Here is a 19,528-nt window from a genome sequence, read left to right on the forward strand (position 1 = left end):
TCAATGGTTCAGTAGTCTTCCAGTCATTTATGGCTTTTAAGTGGTCAGTTAACTAGGAGAAAGATACAATCCTCTACTAAGGATTTCAGCCTTAGATGTATATTGCAGCAGTGCATAGTATACCGAGTTAAATTTCCACTTGATCCTGAAGGGGAATGCCTGTGTTCTAAAAACTGTTTAACCTTAATTTGAAGACCTAACATGCTTTTGAAGATCTTAATCTTGTATTTGCTATTTTGAAAAGTACTTGCTGTGAAGGACTGGGATTCGATGCTTTCTTAGCATGATTGTTATGAATTGGAAAAGTGGTTACTGGGAATATATTTTGACAATAATTTGCTAGATATACTTCAGACTGCTGACAAAAGAAGTAGTTTGTATTGAAATGACCCCATGTATTACAAAAATTTTCAGTACACATCTTTCAGTATTTCCTTAACAGTTGACTAAGCATCGAGAAAGAAAACATTGCAACAAATTCTGAGCCCTCTCTTCATATAACCAGACCTTCTGAGGTAGATATTGTTATAGTGCCTTACAGTTATATCAAGAAGTTGCTAAAATACTTTACACATACAGCAAATCAATCACTGTAAATGGTATTTAAAGAATAGCTAGCTTTGTGGAAATAACAGGTGGCTGGGGTTTGAACAGCATGATTTATTGTGTCATTTTGTTTGCTTTAAAAAGGTTAATGGCAGAAACCTCCTTTCAGTTGACTTTGATCGAACCACAAAGACAGAAAAGATCTACGATGACCACCGTAAATTCCTGCTGAGGATTGCCTACGACACGTCAGGACACCCCACCCTGTGGCTGCCGAGCAGCAAGCTGATGGCTGTCAATGTCACCTATTCATCCACAGGGCAAATAGGCAGCATACAGAGAGGCACGACTAGTGAAAAAATAGAGTATGATGGACAGGGAAGGATAGTGTCTAGAGTGTTCGCTGATGGGAAAACCTGGAGTTACACATACTTGGAAAAGGTAAAGAACACTCAGGTTTTTAAAAACGCTTGGAATGTGCTGAAATTCTGCAGCACCTCACTCACTGCAGACAAAGCAAAAATAGGCAGTAGAAGCACATTGCAATTATTCTAAGTATCAACATGTGATTCCAAGGGGAATGTTTCATTCCACAGATAGGTAATCATGCTGTAGGTAATTGCTAGGAATTGATGTGTTTTTAAATTATGTAGGCCGCTGACTAACATCTGCATTTACCTTTTATCTTAACACTTAAAATAAGGTACAGGGACTATCTGCAATTCAATTCAACTGAAAATAATTTGTTTGCAAATGCTCCGTTGTTGTGGGCTTTCTTCATTACCAAGAAAAGCTCTTTTTTCTAAATAGTTAAAGCTGTCAATTTGTACTTGCTATATGGTGTAGTGTCAAAATAAGGGATAGGCAAAAGATTAGAAATCAATACATATGTAACAATTACTGAATGATAGCTCTCCTTCTAGAAATATGTGTGAAAATCACCCTTGTGAGATATGCAGAAAGAGAATCCATTTCTTTTAGGGGTTTAAATATATTTCTGTTGAGGATGTTCCTCAGCAAATACTGTTTACTAGTTACCACATCAAGACTTATGATAGATAATAGCCACACATTAGGAAAATATCAGAATAATTCAGGTAGCTCCTTTTGATATGAATAATCAAACAGTTGTTTTGCCTATGTCTCAAAAGCTTACAGAACAAGAACACAGTATTCAGAGATCTCAGGCTAGTCAAATTCTTCAAAATCATCTCTAATTGTAAGAGAGAAATTGTATCTCCCATATGTTGTTCTCCTCATGAGTTAATGGCTCTAAGACAGTTTTACTTCTTCCCATATTAAACATGACTTATCTGAATCCATTGACAATCTGCTGTTTAGCTGTGAATGCTTGATAAAAGAGTGATACAGTCATAACAAGTAGCAAATTATGAATGTGGAACTACTAATTACAGAACCCCTTACAATTAAGCATACAAGTAAATTAGGCAGGGAGATGTTAACAACATGTAAGGTCAATGATAACTCAATTAAAGAGGAGATAATTTTCTCAAGTGGGAATGTCACGTTTTTGTGAAGAAATAGTATCAGTATATGGTGGGAGGGGAGATACTGCACCATTTGTCACATGATAAAAATCTGTTCTTAATTTTCAGTCAATGGTTCTTCTGCTCCATAGCCAACGGCAGTATATCTTCGAGTATGATTTGTTGGATCGGCTTTCTGCTGTCACCATGCCCAGTGTTGCTCGTCACACCATGCAGACCATCCGCTCCATCGGCTATTACCGCAATATATACAACCCCCCGGAAAGCAATGCTTCTGTTATAATGGACTACAACGAGGAAGGGCAGCTCCTTCAAACTGCTTTCCTGGGGACAAGCCGGAGAGTATTATTCAAGTACAGACGGCAGACCAAGCTCTCAGAAATTTTATATGATAGTACAAGAGTTAGTTTTACTTATGATGAGACAGCAGGAGTCCTGAAAACAGTAAACCTCCAAAGCGACGGTTTTATCTGCACCATTAGATACAGACAAATTGGCCCGCTGATTGACAGACAGATTTTCCGCTTTAGTGAAGACGGAATGGTAAATGCCCGATTTGACTACAGCTATGACAATAGCTTCAGAGTGACTAGCATGCAAGGTGTCATCAATGAAACCCCATTGCCTATTGATCTCTACCAGTTTGACGATATCTCTGGCAAAGTTGAACAGTTTGGAAAATTTGGAGTTATATATTATGATATTAACCAGATCATTTCAACAGCTGTAATGACATACACAAAACACTTCGATGCACACGGGCGCATCAAGGAAATTCAGTATGAAATATTTCGGTCATTAATGTATTGGATTACAATTCAGTATGATAACATGGGACGAGTGACGAAAAGAGAAATTAAGATTGGGCCATTTGCCAACACCACAAAATATGCTTATGAATATGATGTAGATGGTCAGCTCCAGACAGTTTATCTGAATGAAAAAATAATGTGGCGATACAACTATGACCTAAATGGCAACCTGCACTTGCTCAACCCCAGCAGCAGCGCCCGTTTGACACCACTGCGGTACGACCTGCGAGACAGAATAACTCGACTGGGAGATGTACAGTACAGGTTGGATGAAGATGGATTTCTGCGTCAGAGGGGTACCGAAATCTTTGAATACAGTTCAAAGGGCCTTCTTACTCGAGTTTATAGCAAAGGCAGCGGCTGGACAGTGATTTACCGTTATGATGGACTTGGACGACGAGTTTCCAGTAAAACTAGCCTTGGGCAGCATCTCCAGTTCTTTTACGCAGACCTTACCTACCCAACCAGGATAACTCATGTATATAACCACTCAAGTTCTGAAATCACGTCTCTATACTATGATCTGCAAGGACATCTTTTTGCCATGGAAATTAGCAGCGGAGATGAGTTTTACATTGCATCAGACAACACAGGGACACCACTGGCTGTTTTCAGTAGCAATGGTCTCATGCTTAAACAAATCCAATACACTGCCTATGGAGAGATCTATTTTGACTCTAACCTTGACTTCCAGCTGGTAATTGGATTCCACGGAGGCTTATATGACCCACTGACCAAACTAGTCCACTTTGGAGAAAGAGACTATGACATACTGGCAGGCCGGTGGACAACACCTGATATTGAAATCTGGAAGAGAATTGGGAAGGATCCAGCTCCTTTTAATTTGTACATGTTTAGAAATAACAACCCAGCCAGTAAAATACACGATGTGAAGGATTATATTACAGGTAAGAGAAGGTTACTTGATTGCAGCTTGGGGATGCTGAATCTACAGGCATCCAATTTAGAGGGAGTGGGACTGTAGGCAGGAAGGGTCCTCTTGTGATCAGTTTAACACACCAGCATCACAGAAAATATTCGCTGGAAGCTGGTTGATATTTTCCAGTGTAGGCTTTTGCAAGATTGCTAATGTAAATTGCTCAATAAGCTCCAGGGCTAGCACAAAGTAATGTGTACACAGCCAGGTGCATGGAAGGAGGAGTAGGATAGTATAGAAAAATTATTGACCTTTTCTTTTGGCAAATAAAGGTGCTAAGGTGCTTGCTTTCATATCTCAATTCTTAGACAACCTATATGCTTTTTGTTGTTCTAGAGTTAGTGATGTGTAGTGTTTTCCATTATTCTGCATACCAAAAATCTGACTAACGACACCAGAATTTTTGGAAAAATGTACGGCTCTGATACATTTGATTTTTTGTATTTGAATTAAATGGAAATAATCCAAAATACACAGACATTGCCAGTCTACAGGAAGGGCTCAGCCCCACTTACTAAGGAGCTGTGAGACTACCACTTAGAAGAGCATCCTGAGAATCAAGTGGGTTTGCATTCATTTAACAAAAAGCAGCTATTAAGTGGGTTGCTAGCAGGCTGCCTGGGAGTAAGAATAAAAACAGACCTCTGAATCTGTCCTCTTTTAGCAGCATGTGCTGTAGGGCATTCAGATGGAATCAGATTCTTTCTGCCATTGAAAGTCATGCACTTAGTTCAGAAATTGCCCTCAAAATACAGTTTTGGTTCTTTTCTTAACGTCTTTGATGTCTGAAATGCACAGGCAGACACTGCTTATATAAGGTTATTATTACAATTGGTAATTTGGCTGTCTGGCAGTTTTAGATGCAGCACCTCATGAGGCATAGCATTTATTTGAAAATGTTAGAAATTATTTTAAGATAAATATTTTTTAATCTTTTAATTTTTGGAAAAATCTACTTCCTTATTCCACATATTGTGAGCTTTCTTAAATAAAAATTATTAGGCTTGGTAAGGAGCACTCTGCCAACCTCTAAGCTTAGTTTTTGGAAGATAGTGTGAAAAAACAGAAACAAGGCAGAGCACTCTTTCTTGCCAAACAATTGTTTACTGATTGTTGGCACCCCTAATTTATTTTTTAAAAAACATAAAATGTATCATAAATAATAGGATCTAATGATAATTTGGTATCCTGTCTGCTTACTGATGCATTTCATTAGCTTTTCATTTAATCGATCCCACATCATCTTGAAGAGGAGCAGATTTCTCTTGAATCAACACAAAATATCTGCCAAATCATTCAAAAGGTAATTGGCCATATAGGTGCTATTTCAGGAGTAGTTTGAAGTCATTACACACACCAAAAGGACAGGATGTGCTCTGCAGTACTTTTTTTTTTGGCTTTGTTTAAAAGTATTGATGATGAAGGTATGACATAAAGCATGTTTAACCTGACCATGAAATTCCAGTTAGTTTAGGCTGTATGACAAGGAAATCTCCCCTTAATTGTGCTGCCATAATTGTTCTGGAAGTCACCAAGGCCATCAGAACCTGATTGCTGAACTCTGCAATATCTTTCAACTTAGCCTAGTGCAACTCTTATATAGAACAGACATTTTCTTTTAAGTTTAAAACTGTAAGTTTCCTCTATGGGTTTACTGTTTCTATACAAAAAGAAATCAACTATGCCAAAAGCTATTACATGTAAAAATGGTGTGGTTACAAAATACGGAACAATTCTAATATTTTTCTCTCTTTTTTTTTCTTACAATTATTCCCTTTCAGATGTTAACAGCTGGCTGGTGACATTTGGCTTCCATCTGCACAATGCCATCCCTGGCTTCCCTGTTCCAAAATTTGATTTAACAGAACCTTCTTATGAACTTGTGAAGAGCCAGCAATGGGAAGACATACCAGTAAGAAACAAAACTAAACATACAAATTGAACAAGATAGAATGTTCCCTTCATTAGATCTTATAAGGCATGGATAATTCTGACAGCCAGAGTTTTTTGCTAAATTCAATCCAAACTTAGTACCTTTATCTAGTTTCAAAAGAACTTAAGAAATTACTGGTGGAGGGATTATTACAGATTTGCTAAGTTGAGTACTTTTTTATATAAGCTTTTGTTTGCTTTTAGCAATTATAAAAATTTTAAAAGACAGTAATCAATGAAAAGTTTAAGATGCTCTAAAGATGTCTAATTTTCATAACAGAAACTACAAAGATTATATTTGTACTAACATTCTGCCTGAAGACAGTAACTGAACACTGTAGTAAAAAAGAGATGGTGAAATAAATAAGAAGAGGTGATATAACATACCCATACCAAGCACCACTATAATTTTGCTTCTTTTTAATATTAACCATGTGTTATGGACACCATATGTAAAGATAAATTACTGAAACTGAAATTACCTGAGGTAATTCCTACTATATCACATAAAACTCAGGTGCTTATAAAGTTCTTTGAAAGCAAAAAAAAATGAACTTTCATCCTGAAAACTTGCTCCGGTTTTAAATAATGAAATAAATGCATGTGGAAGTAAAATCTGAGTCTGCCATTTAAGAAAATAGTATTTACAAATTAGGCTTACTCAACGATCAAATACCTATGCCCTCAAAAATCCTATGGTTTTGGTTTAGAAGGAAGCATTAAGAGACACTAAAATAGGTGACCCCATTCTAAGCAAAGATAAGATCTCTTTTTACAAGAATCATAATAGAGAATGTTATGAATAGAAATTAATATATAGAGAATGAATGAATAGAAAATTAAAGATGATACAAACTTTAAAAACCCTGCAATCTAATGTCGATCAAAAGTTCTTAGAATGGTGGCCCAGCAGAAGGGAATGGAAGCTAACTTTGCATTCAAGAAGTAAGTTAGTTAGTTAGTTAGTTAGTTAGTGTTTGGTTGTTTTAAACAATAAGGAATTGAGTAATAGGGAGAGACTTCAGAGCCCAGCATGAGACTAGTGTCTCCCATGAGCAACAAAAGCAGTGCAGGAGGAGCATGGCAAGCACTCCAGTTGTACTGGGAGATGAGAGACCTGACATCAGGCATGGCTGTGAAGAACGATCAGAGGTTGTTTAGGTCTCAAAGTTAGGTCTCAAAGGCTAAGGAAGGAAATCATCTACTTATACCAGCAAAGTCATACCAGGAATAGAACCAGTCTGGTCAAAGAGATGAGGGCAGACACCTAGTTGTCAAAAATCTTCGGGAGAGAGCTCAATACCATGAGGAATTGCCAGGAGCACGTGACATGACAGAGCGAGAAGGGTGTGATAGGAAGACAAAGATTCAAAGTTCTCATATAGGAAGAAGCTGCAACTCTTATATTCACTGGTGAACAAGCAAATGCAGGAGGCAGAAGCAAACACACAAACCACCTGGTATTTTGAAACATTCTGGAGTGAGTGAGCTTTACTGAGCTCTGAGGATGCATGTTAAAAAAACCCAAACTTTGTCATTATGAAGTTGCTATAGCATCTTGCTGCTCTTGCTGATGATTACTGCCTACAATATATTTTGTGGTAAATAGCTTTCATGTAGGATTTACAACAGCTGAAATCCATACTCATTAGCAAATGCAGACTAAAATCTGCCACATTCAAGAAGAATGGAGAGTCCAAGTTAATTCATAATTCCCTCAGGAGTTATCCCCTCCAGAAAGCTACCCTTGTGGCAAAACAGAGAAGCCTTTGCAAACTTTTTGCCAAGCTTTGATCAGCAGCAAGGCTGAATTAAGGTTGTATGAATCTTAATGACTCCAGTTGGTCTCCCATCCAGAAATTTAGGAAAACAAAGCAGGCTTTTGACTCATTTGTCAGCAGTGAATCAAATGGTTTAAGCAGTATTTTACTAAAAGGAGAAGGGGTCAATTGGAAGATAAACTGGATCATCATCAAAAACTGAGTACTCATTTTCAAAAGTGCAGCCAAAGCTATTTAAATCTTTGTTTCCTGCTGAGGCAACTGCCAGGGCAGCTGTCTGCTCCCTCCCTCTATCAGCACAGCTCATTCACAGCTTGTTGCTGTTAAGGCCCAGGGTTAGACCGATAAGATGTGTCTATTCTGCACAGTTGTGAGATCTCATCCCGACCACAGCTGACCCTGTAATTTGAGCTGCCCTGCTATCTAGGTGCACTAGCTAACCATTCCTGCTAGCTGCTCCTGCTCTTTCAGCTGGCCAGGCTAACCAGTGCAGTTACGCTGACAGGTCCCACTCCCCAGCCATCCTCTCTTTACCAACAGTGCAACTGGCATAGTGGGCTACACACAGCTCTTCCATGACATTCTGCCATCCTAGCTTTTCCATTAGACTGGCTTACTGGTTCTTTTCATACATTGCCCCTTGTCTTTGCTAGCTATGAACAAAACACTGCTATATTCAGGGTTGCACCCATCTAAAGCTCTTGGGGAGAAGCTCTTTTAGGCAGAAAGGTGATACTTGAAGTGAAATGGAAGGTCACACAGCCCAACTGGTCACAGTCTTTTCACATGTCCCCTTTTACCAGTGTCTGCAAGTACTTGCAAGAAAGGGTTTCAGTCCCCAGTATTCCACCTCACTGGTCCATACCACTAGCTTCCCTCTCTTTTACTGTAAAGACTGTCATTGCAGTTTGATTTCCCTCATTTCTTCAGCAGCTTGAGGGATTATGAGAGCCTCCCTGCAGTTTGGTCTCAGGCTGCAGCTACTTGAGAGACTCTTATCTCCTGACTCAGCATAAAGAAAGGTTTGTTCCAGTTCTAAAGCACAGCTTCATAACCTGACAGAATCTCCTCAGTTTGACTGGACTCATGGTAGACAGGAATCGTAACTGAACAAGCTCAGAGGAAGAAATGCCGCCATAGTAAGATGACACTGCAGTAAGACAGGTCTTACCTGTACTAAGATGACATGGCCCTGGCAATGTGCACTGGCAGCCTAGAAGGTCAGTCCTGTCCTGGGCTGCATCAAAATCAGCAGGGCCAGCAGGGCAAGGGAGAAGATTTTGCCCCTCTACTCTGCTTTTGTGAGACCTCAGCATCCAGACCTGGGGCCCCCAGCACAGGAAAGGACATAAACCTGTTCAAGAAAGTCCAAAGGAGGGCCACCCAGTTGATCAGAGGGATGGAGTACCTCTCCCATAAGGAAAGGAATTGGGATTGTTCAGCCTGGAAAAGAGAAGGCTTTCAGGTAACTTTACTGCAGCCTTCCAGTACCTGAGGGAACTTACAGGAAGGACGGGGTAAGACTGTTCACAAGAGTGGGTGGTGACAGGACTAGGGAGAACAGGTTCAAAATAAAAAATAATAGGTTTAGATTACATATTGTGACAAAATTCTTTACTGTGAGAGTGGTAAGGCCCTGAAACAAGCTGCCCAGGGAAGTTGTGAATGCCCTGTCACTGAAGGTCTTTAAAGCCAGGTTGGATGGGGCTTTGAGCAACCTAGTCTAGTTGAAGGTGTCCCACAGCAGGGGTTGGAACTAGATGATTTTCAAGGTCTCCTTCCAACCCAAACCATTCTTTGGTTCTCTTGGCATCGCAAGTCTGTCCTGTGCAGCCCAGTAAGTAGCCTCTGAAGTTAAAGCTGATTTTTGTGCAGGTTCTCAGGCAGACAAAGAGTAAAACCAGTGAACATTAGCAAAATAGTCTTGTAACTCAGCAGAACAAGCAGTATGCAGATCTAATTAACTCCTTGGCACTGTCAGTTGTGGCATATCCTGTTGTTGTCCATGGGCAGCACACCAAGAAATCCTGGCTGTTTGGCATTTAGGGGGCTACAGATGGCTGGTAAAACTTCTGTCTGTTCTTGTTTACAGCCAATTTCTGGAGTGCAACAACAAGTGGCGAGACAAGCAAAGGCTTTCCTTTCCCTGGGAAAGATGGCAGAAGTGCAGGTCAGCAGACGGAAATCCAGCGGAGAAAAGTCATGGCTGTGGTTTGCCACGGTGAAGTCTCTGATTGGCAAAGGGGTGATGCTCGCTGTCAATCAAGGCAAAGTGCAAACAAACGTGCTCAACATTGCTAATGAGGACTGCATAAAAGTGGCAGCTGTTTTGAACAACGCTTACTACCTAGATAACTTGCATTTCACTGTGGAGGGAAAGGACACGCACTATTTTATCAAGACCACCTCCCCTGAGAGTGACCTTGGGACACTGAGGCTGACAAGTGGGCGTAAGGCCCTGGAGAATGGCATCAATGTCACTGTTTCCCAGTCCACCACTGTGGTGAACGGCAGGACTCGTAGGTTTGCTGATGTTGAAATGCAATACGGTGCTCTAGCGCTTCACGTCCGCTATGGCATGACGCTTGACGAGGAGAAGGCCCGGATACTGGAGCAAGCCAGGCAAAGAGCTCTTTCCAGTGCCTGGGCCAGAGAACAACAGAGAGTAAGAGATGGAGAGGAAGGCGCCAGGTTGTGGACAGAAGGAGAAAAGAGGCAGTTGCTAAGTGCTGGAAAGGTACAAGGATACGATGGGTACTATGTACTCTCTGTGGAGCAATATCCAGAATTAGCAGACAGCGCTAACAATATACAGTTCCTCAGACAAAGTGAGATAGGAAAGAGGTAACACACTGGCTTAGCTCAGGCTGCCAAAGAGACTGTGTACCAGTGTCTTCTAAAAAGGAGACTAAACTGTTTTGCTGCATTACTACTTGAGCCTAAGCTTACATCTTTGCTCAGATTTTTTCTGTAGCACAATCCAGACTCTGTAACAAAAAGAGCGCCTTCCAGAAGAATGATACTGCTAATGACAAAACTTTTTTTTTTCTCAATGACCTTAAAGGTGATCTGCTTTAAAGAATATGTTTACATATGCATATCGCTGCACTCAAGTTGAACTGAAAAGTATTAAAAAAAAAGAAGAAAAAAAAGAAAACAAAAAGGCCTACAGATTTTGCAACAGGCTGTTTCTTTGAGGCACTGTATTTAATTAAGATACAGACCCATACAGTGTTTCCAAATAGTACTGAATTGTTGACCTTTGCTTACGAGAAGTAGTCTCTCTCTTTCTCTCTTTTTCTCTCTTTCTCACTGCATAGGATGTGGTATATATCTGTTAATTTTAAAACATGGGGCAAAAATTACTGTTTATAGACAACCCAACTGCATTAAACTGTGCTGCTTTCTAAAAGGACATTGGCACAAGTGACTTATGCTACCATGGGAATTTAATAATGGATTTTACAATGCTAACATGGTTTGCCTTGGGGGGAAAACGGCAAGTAGAATCCTTGTTGCATATAAGCAAAGGAAACCCTGATTTTTTTGTAAATTATGTGAGACAAGTTGTTTATGGATTTTTATATGAATTACAATTTACTGTACATCAAATATTAGTCTCAGAGGAGTTAATTTATGTAAAGTGTTTAAAAAAGTTTATACTTAAAAATAAAATGATAAAAACATGTGCTGTGTGTGATTTTTTTTAAAGAAAAAGGAATTGCACCTTTTATGTTATAACTGTACAGTATAAAGGATTATATTGTAGAGATATAACAGTGATGACTAATGTCCAAAAGTGTTAATATTTTTGTATTAGGTTTAAAGCTGTGCATCTATCACTCTGCTGATAGGATGGGACACTCCACAAAGTGGCTGGCTGAATCAGACCACAGCTCCCTCCCTTCCCTCTCCTGTCACCCAGGCCAGTGCCACTTCATCAGTCATTGTTAGAAGGCACAGTAACCAAATAAGTCTCATTTAGTATGATGGAAGACTTTAATAGGTTGGGGTTTCCTTGTCTTTTTCCAGCCCTAATGTAATAAATGGACATTTATTCATACCAGGTGGGGTTTCTGTTGGTTTTTTAGAAGCTTTGTTTCACAATGGAGGAATAGTGTCTCAGGTGCTTGGCAAATTGTATGTAGAAGAAGAAGAAGAAATGATGTAGTTTCATCCAGTTATGTCAACTTTGTCTTCTGTATAATACAGCTCTTTTAGGTGTTAATAACTCCAGATAGAAGAAGCGTACCTCTGACCCGATGCTACAGAATTGCTCTTTAGGCAGGCAGGCTGTTCAGTAGGTTCATCTCCTGGCCTTCAGCTGGCAGATCAAATCTCATTACTGTGAACACAACCTGGGGATGGAGAGGAAGGTCCAGTTCTAGTGCCTAGTCTGCATCTCCACACCACTGCATAGATTTGGCATGCTCTGCTCCAAGGCCCAGTATATTTGCTGCAGGAAGAACTCAAGTGTGCAGCTGGTTCCTTACAGGAAGCCTGTGGTGGCATCTATGGCATCTGTTCTACATCTTGGCTGAAACCATTCTTAGAGCTTTAGTCTCATGAGCACCAAATTCAGCCACAAAAATAAATATTTTTAAGATGAGACAAAATTGGGGGTTTTGATGTTCATTGAAATATACACAGTATTTCTATCCATGTATTATAATGACAGAACATAGTAAGTGAACGTGTCTTAACTATGAATGGTTCAAGTGGATGTAATAAAAATAGTTTTCTAACTGCTTTGTATTCTGAGAGTCTATGGTATTACATACTCTAAATTGCACATTAGGACTGTTTGGTAAACAGATTTGAATTTCTCCCAGCCAAGTCGCTACCGAATCTACAGTATCAGTGCTATTACTGTATGTGTGTATTTGGTAGAGCATACAGAACTAATTACACATATAATGAATGCTAATCATCTATTAGAATTAAAGCACAGATTAGTTGTTAGTACTTTTACCCTTGAAGCTTGAGGGCCCTAAATTTAGAGAGGATGGTATTTCAGACCCCAGAGGTGTGTCATTGAGCTACGTATTCTTTTTAAAAGATGTAAAATGCTAGGTGTTTGCAGTTCTGTTGGGTGGCTCTTCCACAGCACTGTATTTAGCATGCTGTAAGTGCTCTCTGTTGAAATAGGCTCATATTCTAAATTATGTCCAATGTTTCTGTTCTGTTTGAATATGAAAAGCTTGTATAACATGTCAACATTGAAATATATCTTCTACTTGGCGCATACCAGTCCCTTCTCCTTTGTTCTGGCACCAATAAACAACAAATTATAGTATCTGTTGGTGATCATTTTAGATACAGTCAAGTCAAGCCAATTAGTGGCCTTGTTAGTAGGTATAATGAGCCTATTTCTTGCTAAAAAAGACTTGTGATCTGGACATGTTCCTGCAGGAAATAGTGACCTTGGGGAATATAGAAACAAAAGATCTTTTTAAAGAAAAAATATGCATAATTAAAGAAGCATATTACAAAAATAAGAAAAAAAGAAAGGAGATTCTAAATATTTTAGACAATGCCAGTCAAAATGCTATCCTGATATTTTGAGATGTATATTTCGTCTGATTTGTATTGTTCTTTTAATTTGCCTTCTTAACTTTATATGTGTCCTGAATTTTCCACAAATTGATAACTATAGATTGCATCTAGGCTTTCCAATAAAAGCCAACCCAACGTGTGTGTGTGTGTGTGTTTATATTTGGTTTCTTTAAATCTGTATGTAAGATACTGCACCTGTGCTGCCACTGTTCTCGTATCGAAGAAACAAAGTGATCCCCTTGCACTCGTATTGATTCATTTGCTTCACAGTTGGCAGTATCTTGTTTTGACTCTATCCAATGGCTTCATGTGCTAACTCAGCAGAGTGAATTACTCCATGGGATCTCTCAGGGGGCCTACTTTAGAGAAAACATTAAACATACCTCCACAAAGCCAAATCTTTCATAGATAAGGAAAGCCAAAGAACAAAAAAATCACTTAGAACTGTTTTCTCTCTTATCCTCCTGAGTAAAAATATGACAAAAAGTACTTGATTATAAAGAAATAGATTGGCACTGGTAGTTACATATATACACAGAAGAGATCCTTCAACCTGCATTTGGGCCCTCTTTGCAGAAACTGCTGACTTCAGCACTGCTCTTCATCAACAGACTGCTTTCATTTTAGTTGGAACAGGCAGACTTCACCACACTCACTTTGTAGTGACAACCTTGAGTGGGTAACATGTTGATCCAGCACTAATCAGGTCACTGCTTTGCTAACTGTGGCCTAATTTTAAAAAAGCAGTAAGAGATCTTTGTATGTTCACACTTGGGAGGTGAGAGATTTGCATTTGACAAGGGGGGGAAAAATGCCAGTTACCAGTGCCACTCTTCTGAAGCATTTCTAAAGTGATGTAAAAGAAAAAAAACACTACATAAAATAACAGTTAAAACTGTCTATGAGAGAACAGGCTGCATTGCAGAGAATCAGATGACAAAATGCTTGAATTATGTTTTCAGAAAAAAAAGAAGGGAAAAGCTTCTGAAAGTGTTGATACCTTGGTATACTGCTATGTCCAGAAGGGCAGGCTTTACATATGGGCAGCTTGAGACCCTTTAAGAAAGAGAGGAAGAAACTCATGCATAATTCTTTGGGGATGGCAAAGCAGAGGCACTTATTAGAAACAGTTCTAAGCAGCTTATTAGAAGCTGCTTATTTGACACTTATTAGAAACTGCCAGGGTTAAAAATAAGCCAAAGCACAGAGCATCAGCCCACAGCATAAACTGAACAGCACAGACACAGTGATATCATACCCCTAACTGCAAAGCCACATCCAAACCCACCAAACTAATCAGCTTCTCATCTACAACCAATCAGTCCTAAGGACTAAAGAATAAGATACAAGCCTTATAAAATTAAATTGATCTTTACACACACAAGTTGCTGGAGTTCAGTGATATGGAACAAAAAAAGACAAACTAAAAGTGATAAAAAACAAAATGTAAACCAGTTAATTGATGAGTATGTGCCAGTTCTTCCCCCTGGGAAAAAAGGAACACGTGGTCTATAGCTGTCATGCTGACATAGCTTAAGACTTCATTTTTTACCTCTGAAGTTTTTAGCTTTGTAGCAGACTAACCACATAACGCAAATTTAACTGTGTGAGTACCTAAGCTAGACCTATTCAAAAAGTCAAAATACTAATAATAGGTAAATGCCTGCTCACACCCTGCCACCTCCAGCCCATTTTTCAGCAGAAGTAACATAAATAAGGATTCCAGGTCTTAATTAAGTGCACCACGAAAAGCTGAAAAAAATGCAGCTTTTCTGTTCAGCCATCCCAGAAACCTGAGTATTTGTTATGGACCACTAGAAGTGTCCTAGGCCTTCCAGGGTGAAGGGATGGTGGAAAGGTTTTTTTGTTATGCCATCTCCTAATCACAAGATAGAATACTGGCAATTGCAGGTGGCACTGTGAGGGACAAGAACATGCTGTCTGGTGCTCTGGCACAATCTGCCCTGCTTTAATAACCAGATGTGCTGGGGACAACAGGCTAGGGAGAGCAGAAGGGAGGTGAGCTGCCCTTAGGTGGTCTGAAACACAACAGTGAGAATGAAGTCACACTACCACACAAATAGTGGCATGAGGATCATCAACTGCAATATTTGTATGCATGTCTTTTTAAAAAAATTCTTGGCCTGATTTGCAGTATCACAAATGTATGCAATTCTGAGCAGTGCAAGCATGACATAAAATGCATCAATAAATAAAGATAAATATGCTAAATATGGGTCTAAACAAAGCAAGCTAAGCAGTAACACCATCCCTTTCTTTGAGTGCATGAGAGACTTATATGCAATTTAAAAGGTGAAGAATAAGCATAATACGATGGCAGCTCATTAAAGTGACATGTTGTCACAGAATCTGCTTTATTGCTGGTAGACTCTCTTGCTGTTAATTACTATAACTTTGTAGGTAAATTGAGTAAACCTTTTAATTTACTAAGTTAAAATTCCATCATTGAGGAATATAAGTTTCTAGACATGCCTACAATTTTTTCCCTACTATTAAATAAGTCAATGCTATAGTAATATAATTATGCAGCTTAGAGTTAATGGTTCCCACAAAGCTGTCTTAATAAAGCCTTTTGGGATTTAGGAGGAAAAGGAAGAAATTCAGAAACTAAGAACAGGGCTGGAAGGCGACAACATGTTTCAACTGGCTCTAGTTACTCAATCACACTTAAGCTGTCTGAGACAGCAGGGCGAGTGCCATGCATTACAGAGGCACAAGGGAAAATTGTTATTCCAATGCAATAAAATATTTCCAAATTTCAAGCCCAGGAATCATTTTAAAAATGAAATTACAAGAATGGCTATCTAATGAACCAATTAAAGTCACAGCAATAATAAATAAAATTAAAACAGCATAAAGAAAGCTAATTGAGGGATCAGTTAGTAATGCAAATCTGAAAGGAACTCTATATAGGCGTGTTAGAAATGCTGTAAAAAAAAGTATGAAAAAGTTCATCCATTGTTTGCAGATAAAAACGACTATGGAAAAATGAGCTGTGGAGGGTGTGGGTGTACATGTCCATAATACCAGAACCAGGTATTAGTCACCAACTTACACAATGATGGGGAAGCACATATTTAAAAAAAAAAAAAAATCAGTCTTGCCAATATCTGCAGATGTCAAAAATTAATGGAGTGGCAAATAATGGCTAGGACAGAGCAGTCATACAGAACAATATGGATCACACACTGAAGTGAGCCAATTCAAACAAAGTGCATTTTAATACAGGCAACTCCAAAAGTAAAATATCTCAGAATAAGAAATGCAAATCTTGCTATGAAAGGTACATAGCCGCCTTCAAGAAAGCACTGACTGGAAAGAATGAGGAGTGCATAATGGATAAATAACTCATTGTGAGATTCCAGTACAATAGTGGTGGCAGTGAAGAGCTTTTAGGGGCGGAGAAGCTTAATGAGATTACTGGCCTTGTTAAACAAGGGAAATAGGAAGGCAATGTTATCTCTGCATATGGTGCCAGCAATACCACTCTTGCATACAGTCCTGATGCATTCGTCACGAAAACCCTGGAGAGAGCACAAGCAGACATCACACATAAATCTAAGTCTTGGAAAGACTAAAAAAAAAAGAAAGGCACAAAAGGGTGCCATGACAATAGTGTCTAAAGGCCCTCACAGGAAGAAAAAAACCCAAACAAAAACAAAACACAAAACAACACAAAAAAAAATAATAAAAGCAACCCCAAGCAAGTGCTTCCAAACAGGGAAGGAGGGAAGAGAAAGTGGGTGGGAACACAATTCTAGTAACTGACTATAGGAGTAGTTTCCAAAAGCTTTTGGCAAAACAGGAGCTATAGGAAGGACATGCAATGGATGCAAGTGATGTGAGTTTAAACTAGATTATGGCACCATTCATTTAGCTGCACAGGAGACTTCAAAGTAAAACCTTTATAACTCTGGTAAATTCCAAAGGATTTGGGTTTGTCTTCTCCTTATCACCTCCCCTTTAACAACCCTGAAACAGCCAAATTAGGTTGACATAGACTAAAGCCAACAAACATCACCCTAAAAGTTTCAGTTCTTTAAACAGCGAGTGCAAGGCTGAGGCATTTTAAAAACATCCCTTGGTTTACTCAGCAGAGATATGTTGTTCTATTACCTTCTATAGCAGCTGATTATTAAAACTAACTAAAACAAACCTCCTCACTCTGTAATAACATAACCGGAGCCAATATGCCCTCATGTTTATGTTTTCGAGGCATCCACAGGCACGTGTTTAGGTTAAATAAAAAACCAATCAATCAAACAAAAATTTTCAAACAGTAAAACCTTGTCGGTGCCAGCTGTGAGCTCACTGTGCCCTGAGCGCACCCCGCCCTCAATGACCGGCACTCCCGCCCGGTGATTCACGCTCCGCCAGCCCCGGTGCGCTGGGAAGCACCTGGTCCTTAACCGGGAGCTGCCGCCCTGCCCCATCGGGAACAGCAAACTGCTCTCCCCGCTCCCGGCCCGCCTCACAGCGCACCTCAGACCGAAGGAAGGGACTGAAGTGCGCTGCCAGCCGCAAGCGAGCCGCTCCCGCCCGGCACGGCAGCCGGCACGGCGTCCGCCCGGGACCTGCCCCGCTCCCGCGACCACCCGAGCCCTTCACCGCCCCTCAGCGCCCCAGAGCGGGCCGGGGTAGGCGGCGGGCACCGCTCCCCTCGCTCCCTCGGCCGGGCCGTCCCTTCCAGCGGGACACGCCTCGCTCCCTCGGCCGGGCCGTCCCTTCCACCGGGACACGCCTCGCTCCCTCGGCCGGGCCGTCCCTTCCACCGGGACACGGCACCGCCGGCCGGCCGTGGCTCGCGCGCCCCCTGGCGGGCAGGGGAGGGGCGGCAGCTGCCGGCGCGGGGCCGTTGAGGGGGGAGGGTTGGACGCCATTTTATCGGCTCGGCGGGGTGAGCGTCCTTGATGCGGGGTTCCAGCCATGTAAATAAATAAATAAACTGATATATATGTACGTACGTACACACATAAGTGCACACATACTGCCTTAAGATGATGTGTCCCCTAGCAGCACCTCGCGCCAACCCGCAGCATGGAGCCCAGCTGACCCGAGCGCGGCTGGCAGCCTGGCACGTCCTGTTGAGCCAGTGCCACCTCGCGTCCCCTCTCCGGCCTCCCTGAATGTGCCATTCCCGGGCTCTGGGCGGTGGCAGGGGCTCCACAAGGGCAGCACCAGAGTGGGTGCTGCCCGTGGTGCTGCCCGGCGCTTGCCCATCCCCTGCTCCTTCTCACACCCCGATGGCGAGGCCCGAGTGCCGGCCCAAAGCAGAGCCCGCCCCTCGGCAGGTCGCCCCATGACGAGCAGTAGGCTGAGATCACCTTGTTCTTTCTCAAAGGCAATCAAAGGGTGCCAGCTTGACTCCTCATGTATGCATTTGGTAAAACACGAGGGGAATTTTTTCTTTGTTTTTAACTGCACAAAAGGTGTTTTCAGACGGCTTTCATCTGCAGCGGGTGAAATGTACCAGTGCACGGGAAAATTGCTTCGAACAAAGCCCATGCTGTTTCTCGGCCCACGGTCACCGGTGGCCGGCAGTGGCCGTGGGCACTGCCCCAGCTTCACACCAATGCTGGGCTGGTAGCTCGGCCAGTGGCTGGGGGCAAGAGCCACCCGGCCAGGAGGACAGAGGGGAAGGGATCGCTCCAGCATTGTGCAGCAAATCATGTGTGTGCACATGCCTGGAAAGTTAATTTGTAATTTTTGCTCCTCAATAAATCAAGACAGATGCCCCTATAAATCCTGCTCCTCAGGAAGGAAGCAGAAGGGCAGGAACTGCATGGAGTAGAGAACAGGGCTATTTTTCTTTTCACTGCCAAGAGCACATCGCTGACACAGTGCTGTGCTGGGTCAGGCCTTCACCCTCTGCTAAGTTAATACCAACAACTCCTTCGTCTAAAGGGCAGATAGTAACAGTGAGGCCCCCCTTGCACTTTTCTGCCTTTCTTTCCTCTCGTTGCAATAGCAGTAGCCTCTGAAGGAGCTGCACTAATTAGTTGCTGTTACACTTCTTGGGTGGCTGGAAGAACATACTGCCTCTGACCTCATGCTTTGCAATGTACCTTAACAGCTTATTACTGCTATTGCATGGCAGCAATGGTTCATTTTATAGTTACTTTGAAAGAGCCATTCCTCCAGTGCTGAAAAATAATCTAAGACTAATGCACAGTTTCTCCAGAAGACTGCTGTTAAACTGTCTATAACCAAGTGTCCAAACGCTGTACAAAGCTGTTTCATTTGCTTAACATCGACTCACTAGCAATTAATATGCCTGACATAACAGCACACTACAAGGCCCATAAAATCTGTAGCAGTAGGGGAGTGAAATGATTATAACTTTTTTTTCTCTTTTCAATAATACCAGACTGCAGTTTGGGCACTGTAATCTTTTCAAAGCAAGAAGCTGAGCTGCATTTGAACAGCTGTTGTTTA

The 19,528-nt window shown here is 41.1% G+C and overlaps 1 protein-coding gene across 16 annotated transcripts in view; it reads left to right on the forward strand.

Annotated features, from left to right (window-relative positions):
- The window catches only part of TENM3 (teneurin transmembrane protein 3), a 407,967-nt gene extending 396,765 nt beyond the window's left edge, over positions 1-11,202 (forward strand). For all 16 annotated transcript variants that reach the window (XM_039700050.1, XM_039700051.1, XM_039700048.1 and 13 more), the window contains 4 exons: positions 691-987; positions 2,163-3,774; positions 5,585-5,715; positions 9,609-11,202. In XM_039700050.1, coding sequence (XP_039555984.1) covers positions 691-987; positions 2,163-3,774; positions 5,585-5,715; positions 9,609-10,364 — 2,796 coding nt within the window. In that variant the 3' untranslated portion in view covers positions 10,365-11,202. The remainder of the gene's footprint in view (positions 1-690; positions 988-2,162; positions 3,775-5,584; positions 5,716-9,608) is intronic.
- The last annotated feature ends 8,326 nt before the right edge of the window (positions 11,203-19,528 follow it).

The sequence above is a fragment of the Passer montanus genome, unplaced genomic scaffold (assembly GCF_014805655.1).
Source record: "Passer montanus isolate IOZ18808 unplaced genomic scaffold, ASM1480565v1 scaffold14, whole genome shotgun sequence".
NCBI classification, from domain to species: Eukaryota; Metazoa; Chordata; class Aves; order Passeriformes; family Passeridae; genus Passer; species Passer montanus.